The 17,750-nt window shown below is 37.4% G+C and overlaps 2 protein-coding genes across 2 annotated transcripts; both read right to left on the bottom strand.

Annotated features, from left to right (window-relative positions):
- Positions 1-1,903: 1,903 nt before the first annotated feature.
- On the bottom strand, positions 1,904-8,977 carry LOC101305774 (serine/threonine-protein kinase CTR1-like). The gene is made up of 15 exons (XM_004302980.1): positions 8,285-8,977; positions 7,050-7,351; positions 6,818-6,962; positions 6,018-6,121; positions 5,272-5,480; positions 4,464-4,847; positions 4,186-4,226; positions 4,033-4,101; positions 3,823-3,923; positions 3,625-3,703; positions 3,410-3,508; positions 3,110-3,178; positions 2,886-3,017; positions 2,564-2,658; positions 1,904-2,480 (listed from the first exon to the last, which is right to left on the bottom strand). The coding sequence occupies exons 1-15, from the start codon at positions 8,882-8,884 to the stop codon at positions 2,372-2,374; spliced, it is 2,538 nt and encodes an 845-aa protein (XP_004303028.1). The 5' UTR covers positions 8,885-8,977; the 3' UTR covers positions 1,904-2,371.
- A 3,957-nt stretch (positions 8,978-12,934) lies between these two features.
- LOC101306064 lies at positions 12,935-16,998 on the bottom strand. Its single transcript, XM_004302981.1, has 12 exons — positions 16,966-16,998; positions 16,150-16,806; positions 15,861-15,886; positions 15,172-15,249; positions 14,738-14,802; positions 14,389-14,633; positions 14,073-14,161; positions 13,886-13,942; positions 13,583-13,650; positions 13,374-13,480; positions 13,221-13,294; positions 12,935-13,141 (listed from the first exon to the last, which is right to left on the bottom strand). Exons 2-12 carry the CDS (start codon positions 16,673-16,675, stop codon positions 13,016-13,018), a joined length of 1,461 nt encoding a protein of 486 aa, XP_004303029.1. The 5' UTR covers positions 16,676-16,806; positions 16,966-16,998; the 3' UTR covers positions 12,935-13,015.
- Positions 16,999-17,750: the final 752 nt, after the last annotated feature.

Here is a 17,750-nt window from a genome sequence, read left to right on the forward strand (position 1 = left end):
CACCGACTCTGGGCGTGGTTTCCTTGGAGCTACGCTTTTTTTGAAAATCAGTTATATGGAGGTTTCTAGTTAGAGGTGAGGTGGGTCCCGCGAGAGGGGAGATATTTTTGATTATTTAAGTTATTTTTAGTGTCTAGATTTTTCTGTTGGAAGAAAATGATTGGGTACGGCAGGAACAGTGGATGTGGTGGTTATACTTGGGGGCGAAGCTATCACGGGTGACCAATCAGGATTCAGGTAAGGAGGGGGTGTCGGGGTCGACCAATCAGAGAGTAGTTAGGTTCGATTTGGTCTACTACTCGTTTAGGACGCTGATTTGAAAAATCGGATTTGCTGACGTCTTGGTCTTTTTAGAGTTTGAATGATAATAAATAAATAGATAAAAGTGAGAAATATTTTTATTTTTTTTTTGGAGAAGAAAAGGTGAGAAAAGTATAAGAAAAAGAGAGATGATGAAATAAACTAATGAAAAAGCAGGCATTTTCAATTTAGGTTTTATCAATTTTGGAACATTTAGAAAGAAAAATACTAGTTTTTTTTTTTCTTGAAAAAACACTAAAGTAACTGCAGTCGTTTTTTTTGGTAATTGCAGTAGTTTAATACAACCAAATTCTAAGGAGTCAAAATTAAAGGTTGCGTTAGCAAATAAAGGAGAATGATCTCAAGCTTGAATACCAAGTGAATGAGATGTCTTCGCGATATCATCATCAACAAAGCTCGGCTCCCTTTTGTTGTGTAAGAACGAAATGACTCCAAGCAAACAAGCTAGCTCTATCATGGTACATGGTACAAAATTTCCAAGACCGGGAAGCAAAACAATTAATACTACTAATTAAGAGCGCTTTGAATAATTGTGACAGAGCAAAGATTTGTTGGGAAAATATTTCAAGTACATCCAATGTGATATAATTGAATTTTTGAGACATTTTCGGTTTTCCCTTAAATCAATGATGAAGTCGACAAGCATCTATAGTTGGCACCCTTAATTGACCTGCTCATCAATACATAATACATTATAGTAAAGTTGTTTGATCTCCCCAGCAAGCAAAAGGAAAATAGAAACCGACGCTCCAACTTCACCAAAGGTGACCGATAAATTTTACTATAAATTACAAAGAATTTGCTGCTAATCAGCCAGGCACTTGGCCGTTTATCATGTATAACTTGCTCTTACATCACATGAAACTTACTCGTCAGCGAATACTCAACTGCTAATGGTATATCAGCTTTCCTACAGTTTTCTTCAATTGCACTTGGGGAGCAAAATAGAAACCTCTAAAAAAATGTCTACCTTTTCACATTTCACGCAAAGTGCAAAAGACTAGCACAAGTTGTGTACAACGCTGGGATAGCTGCCGTCTGATTCTAGCTAGCGTCATTTTTTCTACATGCAAACTTATGAATATAAATTATACAGCTTCCCCAAGATGATGTTTTAGAATGATCTTTTTGAAGTGATTTTGGTAGGGATGGCAATGCAGACACCATGGGCACTTGTTCCTTGGTTTGCATAAAGAATCAGAATTCTCAATTGGTGATAAGGACAGTAATGTACAATGACTCTGCAACCAATTATACAGAATGAACATCAGATATCAACACATGCCAGTTTAGTATACAAGAATCCAGGCAAAGTAAAATGAAAGACAGAATTAACACTTCGAGAGTAAACAGATGGTTTTGCAAGCCCTCAAAACCTACCACCTAAGGTATCTTAAGTTATCTAAGGTATCTTTGGCATGAAAGCGGCCCCCAGAGTCTCCAGAGGCATTCCACAAGTCGACTAGCAGCAGTTTAATGACCATTAACAACCATGGACATCAATCAATTAGAAGAACCATGTTAAACTAATGACAAAGTGAAGATCTGATTTGCAAGCCCACTGTACTAGCAGGCTGCACATCTGATTACTAAAGAACGCATGAAGTCCATGCTGTTCTGTTTAAAACACAGAAGAGGCTGCCATGCACATGATTAGAGGAAGCATGATGTCACATTATCACATACTATACTAGTTAACTAACGCACATAAATATAAAGATAGAGAGGCAAGACTCCCAGTAGGCTTCCGTGCAGACCAGGAAGCGTGAAATGTACTAGGTTTTGAAGGATGAAATCTTATTGCTGTGATAGATTCACACCTTGATTTTCTTCCAAACTAGGGTATATACCATACCCAGACTCTAGTCATTGCTGTACAATATTCCCACATCAATAGTGCAACACTGGGGTACTACTCATGTTAGAAAACTGAAGTGGAAGTTTAGGCATACCCGGACTATAAACAGCAAGTAATCCCGCCAGACATCAAATCTAAAAGAATGCTGTATTATGTGCATGAATAAGACACTCTTTGTAAGCGTTGACCCATTCAGGTGAGTATTGGCAAGTCTGCATGACTAGGTTGAGGTGTGGGAGCTTTAATCAATGGCTTCAAAGACTCCATGATACTAGCGAATGAAGGTCGTTTCCAGGGCTCACTGCAGCATGATGGTTGTTGTCAATGAAAACATAGTTGATTGAGGAGTGTGGTTCAATATAAAAATTGGAATCTTAAACTCACTTGGCCCAGCATGCCTCAATTATAGAAGCCACTTGAGGATTCAAATCACGTGGAATCTCAAGCCTTTTGTTTTTAAAACCAACAGCTGCTACAACCTACAATGTTGAATAGAAAAAATGAACATCATCAAGGTAAAGTTCAAGCAACAGTAATACGAAAAACACCCCATTCTGTAATATCCACAAATGAAGAACTGTAACACATAATGAGGAAGTGTTATCATAGCCATCAGCTCTTTGGGATTTCTTTCTAATCTATAAGAGAAACGTCATTGAATGTTGTATGTATGGGTGTTAACATTCATCATATTTAGAAAACAAACCTGCGCTGGATTCAAATTACCCCAGGGCTGTTGCAATGTCGCAAGTTCCCACAATATTACACCAAAACTGTAAACATCTGACTTCTCATTTGATGGTTCATCACGCAGGACTTCTGGTGCCATCCATTCAGGCTAATAAGAGGAGATGGTTTCAAATTTTAATTTAATGAAACATAAGCCATCTTAAACTGGTAAAGTCTGTTGCATAGTTTAAAAGAACTTACAGTCCCTGCAGCTGATTTTGATGAAAGAAAGGTGTTGGCCTTTAAACGGGAAAGACCAAAATCACAAACCTACCAAGGTTTTAGAAAATGTTAATGTTACACTAAGCATACACACAAAAAGCAGTCATGAGACAAAGATTAAAGAAAATCAAATGAATAAAAGAAACATAGAGATTGAGCCCAAAAACCCATAAAGCAGCAAGATAAATTCATCTATGTGTTACCCAACTAAATCAACATCGACAATCCATCCCAAACACCAATCCTAAGCAAATATATGTTGGTCAGTTCAAAACATACCTTCACAGTATATTTTTTGTCAACCAAAAGGTTTGGAGATTTTAAATCTCGATGAACAATGGGAGGATTCCTCCTATGAAGATAATTCATCCCCTTTGCCTGTGAAACAATTTCAAATCATAAAAGCCGGAAACTGTAATTTGAAATTTAGATAAACAGGAAAAGAACAATAAAGCCTTCAAAAAATAACAATCATGTAGTCTTCAGATACGCACCACATCGTGAGCCATATTCAACCGGCGCCTCTCATCCAGCACTGGGCCAGGTTTATGCAACAGCCTATACAAGCTCCCTCTGCAGTTTATATTAAAAGCTTGTAAAGTGGTATAAATGCTTAATAGCCATGTAAAATTTCCATTCATATGATTTACACTTTGACGGTTTTATGGTGGCTGTAAGAAGGGATCACAAACCTTGATAGATATTCTGTGACAATGGACAAGTTCGGGGGCTTTGTAACTGCACCCATAAAAAGCACAATATTTGGATGCCGCAGGCGTTTCATTATTGTAACCTGATAAAAAAACAGGTGAAACTTTACTCCAAATAAAGACCAAAATGCTCAAACTGCAGTTAGTTATGTCTTTGACCTTAAATTTACTACAGAATTTGCCACTACATACCTCCCTTAAGAACTCTTTAAAGCGTTCAGCATGAAATTCTTGCTCCATAAGAATCTTCACAGCAACATCCTTAAATATGCAATAATTAAGTGTTAAATACCTCATAAAATTAAATTTTACGATGGCAGAGTATGAATAAAATTATGTGCTTACAGAGCCATGCCAATCAGCACGATGAACAGTTCCAAAAGAACCTGCAAATGCACAATGTCAGTTTTTACAGCCTCATAAGACCTTACTTCTAAGGACCGCATTTAATGCATGAAAAACATATGATGACTTTCTTTGGGTACGCCACATAAGACCTTACTTCTAAGGACTGCATTTAATGCATAAGACCTTACTTCTAAGGACCGCATTTAATGCATGAAAAACATATGATGACTTTCTTTGGGTACGCCACATAATAGCTGGACATGAGGGTAAATTACCTGCACCAATTCTCTCTTTCAGTGCAAGCTCACTCCACGGAATGTCCAAATCATCCACATCGAAGGTCAACTCTTTATTTGGTTTACTAGGAACCACTTGCAGTCCCTCACCGAACCTCGAGTCCCTACTTGTATCCAATCTTGAAATGTCTCTATGTCCTATAGGTGGTATACGCTTTAGGGGGATTTGATCTTTTAACATTGTTTGTTGGTGTACAATGTTCTGAGAAGGATTATATGATTTAAGCAACTGGGGACTCCGATCGTCAACATGCATAGAAGTGTCATCATCGAGACTTGAATCCAGAAAAAGGTTGTTTCCATCTGTAAACTTCTGCTTAGGATACATAGAGAAACCCTTATTGTCCTCATTGCCAGCACTTCCTGTGATGAAAAAAACAACAATATATGAAACAGAATTGTTTTGAGAGATCACTAACGAATTACAAAAAAGAAAAAGAAAAAAAAGATAGCCACAACCTCAACATAGTTAGAATTATATGCAAAGGCTTAATGAATTATCGAATTGTTGTACTTTATATTACTCAAATACACAACTTGTAAACACAACCAAAGCATAAAGAACTGTATGCAAATGTATAACACAAACTATATGCAGACATATATTTCTATATTTGTCTTCAGATTATATAGTTCAGAGACCTTGAGATAATGCATTTTTTTCCTTTATTGATAAAACATTAAGAACCTCCTCCAAAGTGGAAATGATCTAAATCTTCATTAGAGTAAACACATTTGTAAAAACTGTACCCATCTTTATATTAAGATCTGGGATCAAACAAATCACCTGCCGGAGCTTCATCGAATACAAGATTAAGCAACTGGCAGTCCGAGAAATACTGTTTGGCCAGTGTCCTAAAATCAATGGTAGGTTCAACTGTTCTGATTCTTGGAAAGCGCAGCGGTGAAGAAATTGAGATGGTTGATGGACCATTGAGCAAGGAATCAGGCTCGCATAAGCATCCTGGATTCCCAATCAAGTCAACGAACAACTCCCTGGAGTAGAACAATATTCCATGTCAGACATCTCTACCAATTCCATAACACAAGGCAGTAAATTGAAGGCAAACCCCATTCCTCAAAGATTAAATATATACAAGTCTCTTCATCTGTAACAAATATTACTATTTGTTTTTTGTATATACAAGTTACTAATAAATATAACATTTTGGGTTAGACTATCACCACAGAAGACAAAACCTAAACGCATTTAAGAATCACAAACTTATCAAGTATAGAGTTGTACTCATGTAATAACTTGCATGACTCCTGCAGTTACAAACTACGGAGTCTGAAAAGTAAGTTGCATTACTGTTCCTAAATTTCTTCGGAAAGTTTATGCAAATAAATAGATTTTTGTTCTACTACTAATTCATCAGCTAAAATATTTCTGAAAAGTGAGAAATGTATTCAATCCAGCCCATAATGAAACATTCCTAGGGTTTCATTCGGAAAGGCGGAACCTAGGGCGAAAGAAAAAAGAAATCGACCGTTCCAGTAGTCAGAACAGATACCATAGTTGATAAAGCATACCTGTCAACACCAAAACGAACAAGACAAGAGGAAGCATCATCTCTTGTGCAATATTTACAGCCTTTGGCAATTCGGCACGGTAGATCAATTGAGTCAGCTAGCACCTTCAAGAATAAACATGAAGGTTGAATAAATCATATTAAGTTAAACCTCTATAAATAAATAGCCTTCGGACCAAGGATATTCTATTAATCTAGCACATATTATATAATTGAGGTTAATTTAGCACGTTATCACTAAGCCGGGACCAAACAAGTATTATTAAATCGAGCTTAGTAATTCTTCGAGTATTAAGATTGAGGTTCTACTGTATTAACAATCACCTAAGAAGATTATTATATTAAGGGTTAGAAGTTCTTTCAATTCTGACAAAATTAAAATGAAGCATATGTGATATGAAAATTAGAATCTTGTTTAACCAATTACCGGAAACAACAAATAGTTTTATTAATGATAAAACTAAGATAGAATTATTCCATATTTTTACGTAATCTATGTTAATTATTTGTTTCTTATAAAATAAAAATAATAACAATGATAAGATGGAATACACACAAGAAGTGTTTGCAAATGTGGTGAATATAATATAGGTTGAATGAAAGTGGTAGTGACCACATAATATTATCCAGGACTTAAAATATATTTTTCAAATTGTTTAAAGTAGTGATGGTATTTTTAAGATTTTGAAAATGATAGTCGATAAAGTACGTATTCTAAAATATGTAGGCAAATAACTAAAAAAAAACAGATTACGCTAAAAATAATTGGTAATGACATGCTACACTAAATTGGAACCTTACCTTGAATAATAAAGCACGATGTCTACAGAGGCCAATAGAAAGGCTGCCTATTGGAACAACTACTGATCCTAAGCAATCTTTTAGCTCATCACTGCTCTCCCTCCATATAGGAAAAAAATCAGCCTCTCCAACAGATGCTGAACCCCTTGTGACAGCAATAAAAACTTGATTAGGTATGAATGCAGACACAGATGTTCGACAATGATATGGACAGAAGGTACAGACAGCTTACCCCATACGGCTGCATACAAGCTTTGCCAACTGATCAACAATCTCTGTCTTGGTTATGCAAGCATGAGAAATGCTGAGGACCCTATTTTGAAGTTCCTTTAAGCTGGGATCACTACGTCGATCAATTAAGATCACTTCTATAGAAGATCCATTACCAGGATCAACAGATCTTAACGATTCAATTGATGGTATACGACCACTCTCCTGCATATCAGTGCACATAGACCATACATACGAATCTATCCCATGAATAAGGTAAAACCCATCAGGCACTTTGTCAAAGTAGGACAGACAGCCATTCACCTGATGCACATTATACCAAATAGGATAGAATAAATCCAAATGTTATAACACAACATAAACAATTGGGAAGATGAACATTTTCTTTAAAGCATTTCTTACTCTTCATTAGCTTACCAATATGTGTGTGCCTCTGACTGTGATCACAAATGTATCTCTTGTCAGACATTTGACATATTATGCTGTTGGGCTGTGATCTTGAGACAAATTTATTTTGTCCAAACAAACTACTTTGATCCAAGTCTAACACCATAACTATCAGATTGTCTGTCCGTCTGACAAGAGATAATTGCACTTGTATATGCAGGACGCATATTAACCATAAAAAGCCAACTTAACCATAAAAATTGATTTCATTAAGTGACAGCCTCTTCATTAACATACATCCAAGTTACTAGACTTGCAACTATTAATGACCGACCGCTTTATTTCGTGACTGTTTTTGACTTGTAACTTTTTTACATTAAGAATGTCACATAAACACTCTAGAACTGAAGTGTAATTACATCAGAATCACACAACAAAACAAACTTTTTCTTAACTGTAACAAATGCGTATTTGGTTTGACTGAAGTAATACATTGTTCAATAATCTACTGCTAGCTAGAGCAAAAGGCTAGGTTGTGGAAGACATTTAGTTCCATGGACATCAAGGCTTTCTTGTTTGCTGTGGACTAAAAGCTTGCAATGGCACGGCACTTAGGGATGATTAATTTATTAGTATGATTTCTTCAGTCAACTGTCCTAGTTCATATAAGGCCAGCTTGACACCTCCCGGTTTGGGGCCAAAACAGAAATACATTTGGAAGATCCTCCAGGTTTCATGCCTAAGAACATCTGCTACAGTGCTGCCCATACGAATAGATAAAGCAAACTTCTAAACATAACAATAGTAAAAGAAATTCCCTAAGAGGATCAAAAAGCACAGTAAACATACCCAAAATCGATGCGAAACGGCATCGGCAGAGCTGGACAACCTCGACGAAGATTCATCCGGCACTGGATCCAAGAAATTAGGATCATCGGCGCAAGTGGCCTCCGACGAGAGCCGCAGAGCCAAAGCCAACTGCAGCTGATAACTCTCCTCCGTCTGCTGCGCCCAGCTCTTCCCGAACGACGACCCTCCGGTAGGCCCCACTACCGTCCCATCCATCCCTATCTTCCCTCTAAACTCGCCGTCGTTCACGTACCCGAATCCGTCAATCTCATTCGCCGCCGTGGTCGACAGAGTCGGCGCGTAGTACTCGCCGGACAGCGAGCTCTCCCCGAAGCTGCTCCCGCTCGACTGCCGCTGCAATCCGACGGACGAGAACACGTTCCCGATCCGATTCGACGGCGGATTATTCGCCGCCCGGTACTCTCCTCCTCCTCCCATCTCCCAATCAGAACCTCTGCCGTCCACCTTGGCCTTGTTGTTGTTGTTGTTATTATTGTTCTTCCCCTCCGCCTCGTAAAACGACGTCGCCGTGAACTGATCGTCGGGGACCTGGCTCAGAAGCGTGTAGTTCGATCTCCTTGTTGTTGTTATCATTTCCATCGGAATCGTTAAGCTAAATCGGCTCCGTCACAAAACCCTAAAACCCGCCATCGTTGAAAAATGAAAACGAGTCCTGCGCTCTTCAGAAATGGTCTGAATTTTTCTCTCTCTGGACTGTCGGAGAGAGAGGGAGAGAGAAAAAGGCCAAAGCGGTGGTGGTGAGGGGTTATGTTCGGGTGGCGTAATTGTAATTTCGTGCTTTTTCCACAATTATTTTATTTCCTAATTGGTCTTTCGGGTGGGCCCCAGGCTCCTGAAAAGTTTTTTTTTTTTTTTTTCACACGCTCGAGTGTGGTCACGGATTTTTTGTGTTTTGATTTCGGTTAGGTGATTAAATATTGGATTTAGGGGAGATTTAGGGACTGTTAGGTAAGTAATTAATTAGGCAAAACCGGGTACGATTTTTTGTTAATTTAAGCGCATAGGAATAGGAAGGGTTCAACGTATCTTGGTGAGGATCCAATGGCATGAAGGGCTGCTGGGGACAGCTTATGCATCATTCAATGTACTCTCTCTCTCTCTCTCTGCTTTTCCCATGGATCATCATTCTCTTCAAATTATGGTAAATCATGAAAGGAAAGTGACGTTTTACTGTGGATTTTTTTATGGGTTTATCCATGAACATGGTAAATCATTCTCTTCAAATTGGTAAATCATCTTAGAACGAATTTAAGCTTTTATTTAGACCTCCATATATGGTAATTTTGATTACAGTGTGACATTTGAGGTAATTTTCAATGACACGTCAATCATCTTTTATACATTCAGGTCAACATTGACTCGTTTGTGAATTTGCATAAAAATCGATTGATGTTTTTTTTGTAAATAGTTATCTTTATCTATCTCTGTTTATTTGTCATCAAAACTTTTGTTTACCTGACCTTGACGGATATGACTTTGTGGCTAAGCAAACACGACGAGGCGCAACCATGTAGATGTGAACTCAACGCATCAAGGCCTTGCAATTAATGGTAACCTTAAAATATACCTAAACTAACTTTCTCTTGATTAGTGGCAAAATTTGAAATAAATTAAGAAAGCCGAAATTCCCTAAGAGGGCACAATATACCAAATTGTTAAACTTAATTCTAATACTTACACAATTATATCATAATTTGGAGGCAATTTCGAACTCGCTGAGGGGGTGATCATAATTTTGGTGACCTGACCGGGCAGGTACTGAAGGCACTAGTAAGCTAGCAGATGCACTCCCACATCGTGCGGGGGAGACAAAATTGATGTGCTTATATGTACAGAGTCAACTTCTTACAATGAGATGCGTTTTTGGGTGACACCTGAAGAACAAAACCGTGAGGACCGGTGGGCTCAAAGCGGAAAATATCTCAGTTGTGTGGACTAGGCTGTTACATAGGGTATTAGAGTCTGTCTCCAGCTGACGAGGCCGTCGGGTCGTTAAAAGGGGGGGGGGGGGCGATAGGTGCAAGTGCACACATCTTACATCTCCCCCGAGAGAGACAATGTACTTAAATGTGCAAAGTCAGCTCCATACATTGAGACACGTTTTGGAATGAACCTCAAGAATAAAACTATGTAAGACGCATTAGTGATGGAGAGGTCATGTCATCTAACGCTAATTGAAGCGGTGAACCACATAAAACCTAACTGACAATTGCGTTGTGCCACTACCGATTATTTTCCCTTTAACGTTGGGTTATCCACTCAACCATTTGTAGGATAGTGCATGTAGTTTGTAATCTATTTTGCTTTTAATTTCAAGGCTTTTCCAGGTAAGGAGGTCCTTACCTTAGATAAGGTACGAATTTTCTTAATTTGACACATTTTTCAATCATATTTTCTCACTTTAACTGTTCAATATTTAGATATACATGACTTGATCAGCTTTGTAATTTTTCAGCTAATTTGATTATCGTTAAAGTATCAAAAATGTATTAAATCAATGAAAGAGCCGAATCTGTTCATTATGAACCGTTCGTGCTTTTACTTTTAAATCATAGTTTTGAATGCCTTAATGATTATCAATTTGACTGAAAATCTGTAGAGATGATATATTTAGATATACCTAAAAGATTAACTGTTAAGATGAGAAAACATAATCGAAAAGTCGGTCGATTAAATAAATCCATACCTTATCTAAGGTAAGGATCTCCTTAATTAGTTGAAAAGCCTTGTGTGTGTATACAAGGACTTCTAGTCCTTATTTTTGGCTATTTAGTGGGAACTTGTACTATGAAATAAATCAATAGAACAAAATATGTTCAAACGGAACCGTTCATGTAAATCATGATTATAGAAGCCCAAGTAATCTCCAAATTAGATGAAACTTTGCATAGATGATCTACACACTATGTTATAGACAATGAACACTGAAGATGTGGAAATGTGACCTTAAACTATTAAAGTGTGTCAAATAAGGAGTTTCACATTTTAATTTCAAAACGGGGCTCCGCTCTGGATAGGATATGTATACATATATATCATATATATGGTGATGTTATTAACACACTCATTTTTGTTATTAACACGCCATATATATGATGAGAGACAATCATGAAATAAATTCAAGTGATAAATATGTAAATAAAATTAAAATGTGTGGACTGGTAAACGTCCGCAGGTTGGTCCATCTTAACTGAAAAAAAGAAGAAAAAAAGAACTAAGAAAAAACTGCCATCAGCAGGTTGGTCCATCTTAAATGAAAAAAAGAAGAGAAAAAGAACTAAGAAAAAACTGCCAACGCTGCTCGCGCCGCACTCGGGTGTTGAACTCATTGCTTACAAGTTGCATTCTTCATGGATAGCTCACCATGAAATCGAACCTTCAAGAAATTGACCATCAGTTCATAATTTACAGAACTATTAGGATCACATCTGAATTTAACGCAGAGATTTCTCTAAACAGAATCGTCCCGACGTCCCCCAAGTGTTCCTTCCTGTCTATAATAAAGTCCTCAAGTACATGAAACAAACCGTGATCCAAGGAAGATGAAACTAGGTCCGGAACCTTAGTAGGTTTTGGAAGTGAGACAGTGAGAGTGAGAGCTCTATCTCAAAAATCACAAGTAAAACGACATTTTGCATCAGTTTGTATACACTTGACAGTTCACTACTTAAAAAATAAATAATAACAAAAAACGGACAGAAATGTCCTCTCGTTATCCTCTACGTTATATTATTATTATTATTATTATTATTATTATTTTACACTCGTTTCAGATTGTTCACGGTGTCCTAAAGGCTTCATAGGCCTAAGGACTAATCCGCATGACATTGCAGCCCCTCCTCGGACTATGTTTATAATTCAGCAATAACATTAAACAACACTAGCGTTCAAACCCATGACGTGAGAGTTCAATATCATGAAGTTCCTGCGATGGGACTCAATGCATCCACTACACTACTTACCGTGGGTTACGCTATACTATAGTTAGTCTTTAGATTTGATCAAGCTTTTATTGATTGGGTTCTTGGATTTGTTCGGATTTGACGCCGGCGACTACTCTTCCGGCCCTTCTCGATTTTGCGAATCCCGATCTTATTTTAGGTTTTATTATCAATGCTATTTTTGGATACGCATGTTCATCAATACGTAGCAGAAGAGAGATCCCTTTACAGGTAAATATGACGATCACAATAGGTGCATAGTCATTTATTGGGATGACTAAAGTAGTTCCAGTTTGGGTGTATGAAACAATATTACATCTGGATTACTTGCACTGGTTGTATTTCGTTGTAAGTTATGCAATTTGCTAGAGTTGTCAGGACACAGAGCTAGCTTTCGTATTAGTTAAATGTACTTGGGCTAATTGAATTTTCTGCATCCTAGATGGTTTTTTTTATTTTTTATTTTATAATTTATTTCAGGCATCAAAAGCGCACATAGAAACAGCTACATACGCCTTATATTGCTAACACCCCAATACACCTACCAAAATCCCCACCGCAGCAAAACGCGAGCACTTTTCTAGTATTCTTCATTCACTGTCATTACAGTTGAAAAGCCTCGCCTCAAATGTGACAATTTCACAATTTGTACTCATCTCAGTTCATTTCCTTCTACTACTAAACTTCATTTTCTTTCCAAAAACAATTTATAATTTGCCAAAAGTACCAACTTCTCACTTGTCTTTTTTACCGTCACCTATCTGATAATTCATGTCACTACTTTTTTTAGAAATTTTAACTTCTTTGGGTTGACACTATCCAACTGAATCAGTAATGTTCCAACATTTTCTTCTTCAACCCACTTGATCGATTCTTCCTCCAGAAGCCTCACAACCTGTGTCAATTGATAATATGAAAGTAAAACATCAAGCATTTTCAAACATACGCAACAAGTATAAATGATGAGGTCATACTGCTAATCGTCTCCGGGATCCTTTTTTGATATCTCTCTCCTTTGTATCAATAATGACCTTAAGATGCTTGATTGCTGACAAAAAGGACAGCAGAACAAATTGAATTTATATGGAATAGTTATAGAATTATGGCTATGAGGCAGAATCACTTACATGAGATACCAGCAAATGAAGAAAGATGACACTTCAGAAGACGTATCGCCTCCTTGGCACCACCTTCATGCAAGTCAAGAACTATATCCCCTTGTGTCTCAGCACTTCTGCAATGAAAGAAAATATATCAATGTTAGAACCTTGAACTACCCTTAACCAATGTCCTAAGAAGTTGGACAACACAAAAAGTTCATTTTAAAGATGCTGACCCAGGTTTAAAGATCATTTTATTAGACTCCTCGTCTGCATCCTGTGCCTTTTTCTGGAAAAAGTGTCCCTGCCATGCCATAATACATTAAACCGTCATAAGTTCATCTAACAAGATATTAAATTGATTCATAGCAAGGTTGGTTGGATATCCAAAAGAACTGTTACCGCAACAACAAAAATATTAGAGCATGCATGAAGGCCGTGCTAAAGTCAAGCTATTTGTAACGTAGTTGGAAGCCATTCATATTCATATGATGATAATATCTGATCAATTCATCATGACAGTAAGATGGAGACTATACCTGTTCCGTAAGTTTGTCAGCTCGGACACGATTTCCCTTGGAAAATGCTTCTACAGCCTAAAAAAAGAAAACTAAAATCTTTACCCCATAGTTCGTAAAGTTACAAGCCTACCACGAGCAACCACTATGCGTGTTAAAAATGTATATAAAATAATTGGAATAAACTAAGCCATGTAAAGCCACTTACTGCCTGGTAATACTCCTTCATCGTACTCCGATACTCCTTCACACTTCTTCGAAGAACCTGGTACCTATCTTCTTCATCTGCATCTGCATCTGCACTTACAACACATTTATGAAGGATTGAAACAAAAAAAAAAAAAACAAGCACAAAACACGGAGTGTGTGCCTTAGAGATCCATATTTAGGATTTAATTTTGCTTTAGTAAGGACTAAATGAATTCCTAATATCAGTATCATATTTACAACACAGACTGATCCAACTATTTTTCCGCACCATAGAGGGTACCAGGAAACACCAGTGTAGAGAAAAGGGTGCATACCATCCTCAGTGTGATGCTGTTGATAGACCACTGGTGTCCTGCTATCTGAAAATGTATCTTTTGGAGGTTCCACCACCAAATGGCCATAGGCTGCATATCCCCTTGTTGGTCTTACTATTCTCTTTTTTGGTAGCTCAGGCTCCTCAGGTTTCTCAGGATCACTGAAGAGAGAAGCCAAAATTTCCTTTGGTAGATCAATTTGGTCAATTCGGTCCTTTTCTTTTCCAATCAATTCTACTCCATTACTGCAAGAAAATGTACATAGATACTCACCATCTTCTCCCTTCCCCTCTTCACATAACAAAGACAGATATCCAGTAGGTATAACAACAGTAAGGAAAGAACATACATTTCAGTAGAGTTTATGTGCTCTCCTTGAGAATATGCTTCCACTTTTAGACATGAGCCTGCAGACTGGACAATAATCTCAAATGAGACACAGATGTGCTAGAGTAGCAATTACAAACTATTCAAAAGAAAATAGAGTAGCAATTACTAATATGTGCTTGACAGATTTCTACGTCCTCTCTTAGTTAGCATTTTAATAATATGTAGTCTGGGTGATAGCATCAATATAAGGGTTACAGAAACAAGGTCCTCCTAATTAGCAGTTTATACAAATTCACGATGTCTTATGTCTCCTTATAGGAAGTTTTGAAATTCTAAAGCTTGAACAGCCTTTAAAAAAATTATAGTATACACATTATTATTATTATAGTTCACAAAGCATAAAAGCTAATACAATCCTGTTTAGGCTACTAAATGCTTGAAAATATTACTGACCTTATCATTGGAGTTACAGATCACTTCGTTTCTTTCATCCGAGGCTGATGTTGACAAACTAATAATATTTTCCATGCTCTGAATGGTAATAAGAAAATAAAAATATGAAACGTGATTTTTTTTTTTTTAAAGGATAAAACATCATTGCTTTAGAGCACTTATATGTGAATACATCTTCCCAATGTCTAGCAGCTTACAACGTAAAATGGTATAGCATAAGGGAAAAGCTTGAGAAATTATTGTACTGAATAGATTGAATAGGAAAGAGTTTTACGGAGAAAGAAAAAGAAAAATCAAACAAACACACAACCAAACAAATCCACTAAAGGTGTCAAGAAACTGCCTTTGAGGTAGAGGTGAAGATTGGGTTTTTAGTTTTTACTCATATATAGACGAGAAAATTCCCAAGTGGCAAATGCAGATCTGATAGGCTACAATCAAGCAACTGGATGGTAGTCTATAATCACACCTCCCCTACTTGGTTTTACATCAACTATAAATATAAAAGTTTCTCTTAAAGCTGATAGAATAGAAGAATTTTGACACAGCAGTGGATATCATATGTGAGCAATAAAAGACCTAGCCACACCTAAAGAAAAATATAAATTTTCCATGAATACACCATAGCTAATCACAAGATATAACATCCATATGAAGGAAGACAGAAGGGCCTCAGTAATGTAGTATACCTTTTCCATATCATAGCCGCAACTATCTGCATATAAAAAGCCAGATTAGTGTCCTTACATTATGATCACTGAAAGAAACTACTCCACTGGCACAGCAACAGCAACATCAACAAAAACACTATCCATTCAAAATTCTGATGATTGATTTAACATGGTATATCATCTCCAAATACTCCTAATCATGCTAGATAAGATTTGAATCATCCTAACACTTCCCACAACAATGCCAAACATTTGAATGCTGTATAAAACAAAACACACTACTATATTTCAGGTTTAGATGCTTTACCAAGAACATCTTGAATCAAATCCCTATCGAGCTTGAACCCTTCTCCAAGCATAGTGAACAGAAAATCCTCCATATCCTGATGAAGCACATCATCCCCAGATGAATAAGACTCCGCCTTTTCGGCCGCCCAGCTCTCCGGAATCCGCAGCACCTTGGCCTTGGTGTCCAATCTCAATGCCTTCCCTCCATTACTACCACCCGACGTCGTTTTATTCCCATATTGCTTCCCAATAACATCAGACACACTCCCAATTGAAACCGGCCTGTACTTGGTCTTCGAACCCCTCGAATTCCCACTCACATTATCCGACGTCGTTTTGTTCTTCTTCTCCCCAATATCGCCAGAAGCTTCTTCGCGGCCGGAGAGAGCGAGAGTCTCGGCGGCCGCCGCGGCGTTCTTCCCGGCCTTGCAATAAGCAGAAGCGATTTCTTCGATCGAAAACGCAGCGCCGAAAGCGTCGAGCAGAACCCTCAGGCCCTGCTCGTCGTCGAATCTCGCAGCGCCGTTGAAACCAGAAGCTTCCATTGCCGGAAATTCAAAGACTGATTTTTTAGAATCGGAAAAATTTCCCAAACAAATTCTGAGATTCCAGATTCAGGTTCTGGGTGGTTCAAAGATTGGAGCTTTTTTGGAGAAAGGAAGCGTCTTTACGAAATCTGAAGAGGAAAAAAGGATCAGTCAAAATGGAAGGCGAGAATTTGAAGAGGAAAATGGAGGAGGGTTTGTGATTATTGTGAGGAACCATGAACAAGTTATGAGCTTTTAAAGACATTTTAAATATTAATCGAAAACTAAAAAGGGAGTGAGTGAGTGACATGCTTTTGGCGCCTTGTATTTGCCTGGCTATGATACTTTTGTTAACTTCTCAAGGAAGTTTTAGTTGCAAACTTCTGAAGGAAGTTTTGTTCAGAAGTCAACTTCTGAAGGAAGTTTTGGTTGCAAATTCCAATCAGTTTGAAAGTGATGATCGTGACAAGGGTTGGGAAGGAGGACGATATTTATTTCACTTTCGAGTTGGCAAGTCATGATGAAAACATGACTAATCTAAAACATCTTTGACACTTCGGTTTTAGATTAGTATCCGAAAGTGGATAATGCGTTTTACAATAATCTTCATGTTCTGGGTCAAGTATGTGTAACTGAGAGGGTTAAAAAATGATTAAATGAGTGCAGTTTTAAATAATTGAGAGCGCAGTTTTAAACAATTTATGAAATTATCCGGTTATAATTAATAGATAATTTCATCAATTATCTTATTTAAAACTGCACTCATTTGATTATAAAGAAAATTGGTCATTAAAGTAAACAATATAAACAAAAAAAAAACATAAAAAGATAATTAAGGAGAATTAAACTAAAATTAATCATTTGTAGGTTCACCGTGTGTAAAAGACTAGTAGAATAGAATATCCGCGACCAACTGTAAATCACGCATTCTTAATAAAAAAGAAAAAAAACTGTAAATCACGCATGGCCCGCAACCCGACACGTGACCCTAAATCGAAGATAAAATCAGGAGGGAAACCAAAAGGAAACAGTTTCATTTTGGGAGGGAAATAAAGAAGGAAAATGGCGGTAAAGGCACACACACTCATAAACT

Source organism: Fragaria vesca, linkage group LG6, assembly GCF_000184155.1.
Source record: "Fragaria vesca subsp. vesca linkage group LG6, FraVesHawaii_1.0, whole genome shotgun sequence".
Classification (NCBI taxonomy): domain Eukaryota; kingdom Viridiplantae; phylum Streptophyta; class Magnoliopsida; order Rosales; family Rosaceae; genus Fragaria; species Fragaria vesca.

What these genes read in the sequence shown, in the direction of transcription:
- LOC101305774 (XM_004302980.1), bottom strand. Translation starts at nt 8,884, where the DNA reads ATGGAAATGATAACAACAACAAGGAGATCGAACTACACGCTTCTGAGC. An exon ending in GAAAGAGAGAATTGGTGCAG is followed by an intron (nt 4,227 to 4,463) that starts GTAATTTACCCT and finishes GTGCATTTGCAG; the next exon opens with GTTCTTTTGGAACTGTTCAT. An exon ending in GTCACAGAATATCTATCAAG is followed by an intron (nt 3,704 to 3,822) that starts GTTTGTGATCCC and finishes TATAAACTGCAG; the next exon opens with AGGGAGCTTGTATAGGCTGT.
- LOC101306064 (XM_004302981.1), bottom strand. Translation starts at nt 16,675, where the DNA reads ATGGAAGCTTCTGGTTTCAACGGCGCTGCGAGATTCGACGACGAGCAG. An exon ending in GCGGCTATGATATGGAAAAG is followed by an intron (nt 15,250 to 15,860) that starts GTATACTACATT and finishes ATTACCATTCAG; the next exon opens with AGCATGGAAAATATTATTAG. An exon ending in TGAAGGAGTATTACCAGGCA is followed by an intron (nt 13,943 to 14,072) that starts GTAAGTGGCTTT and finishes TTCTTTTTTTAG; the next exon opens with GCTGTAGAAGCATTTTCCAA.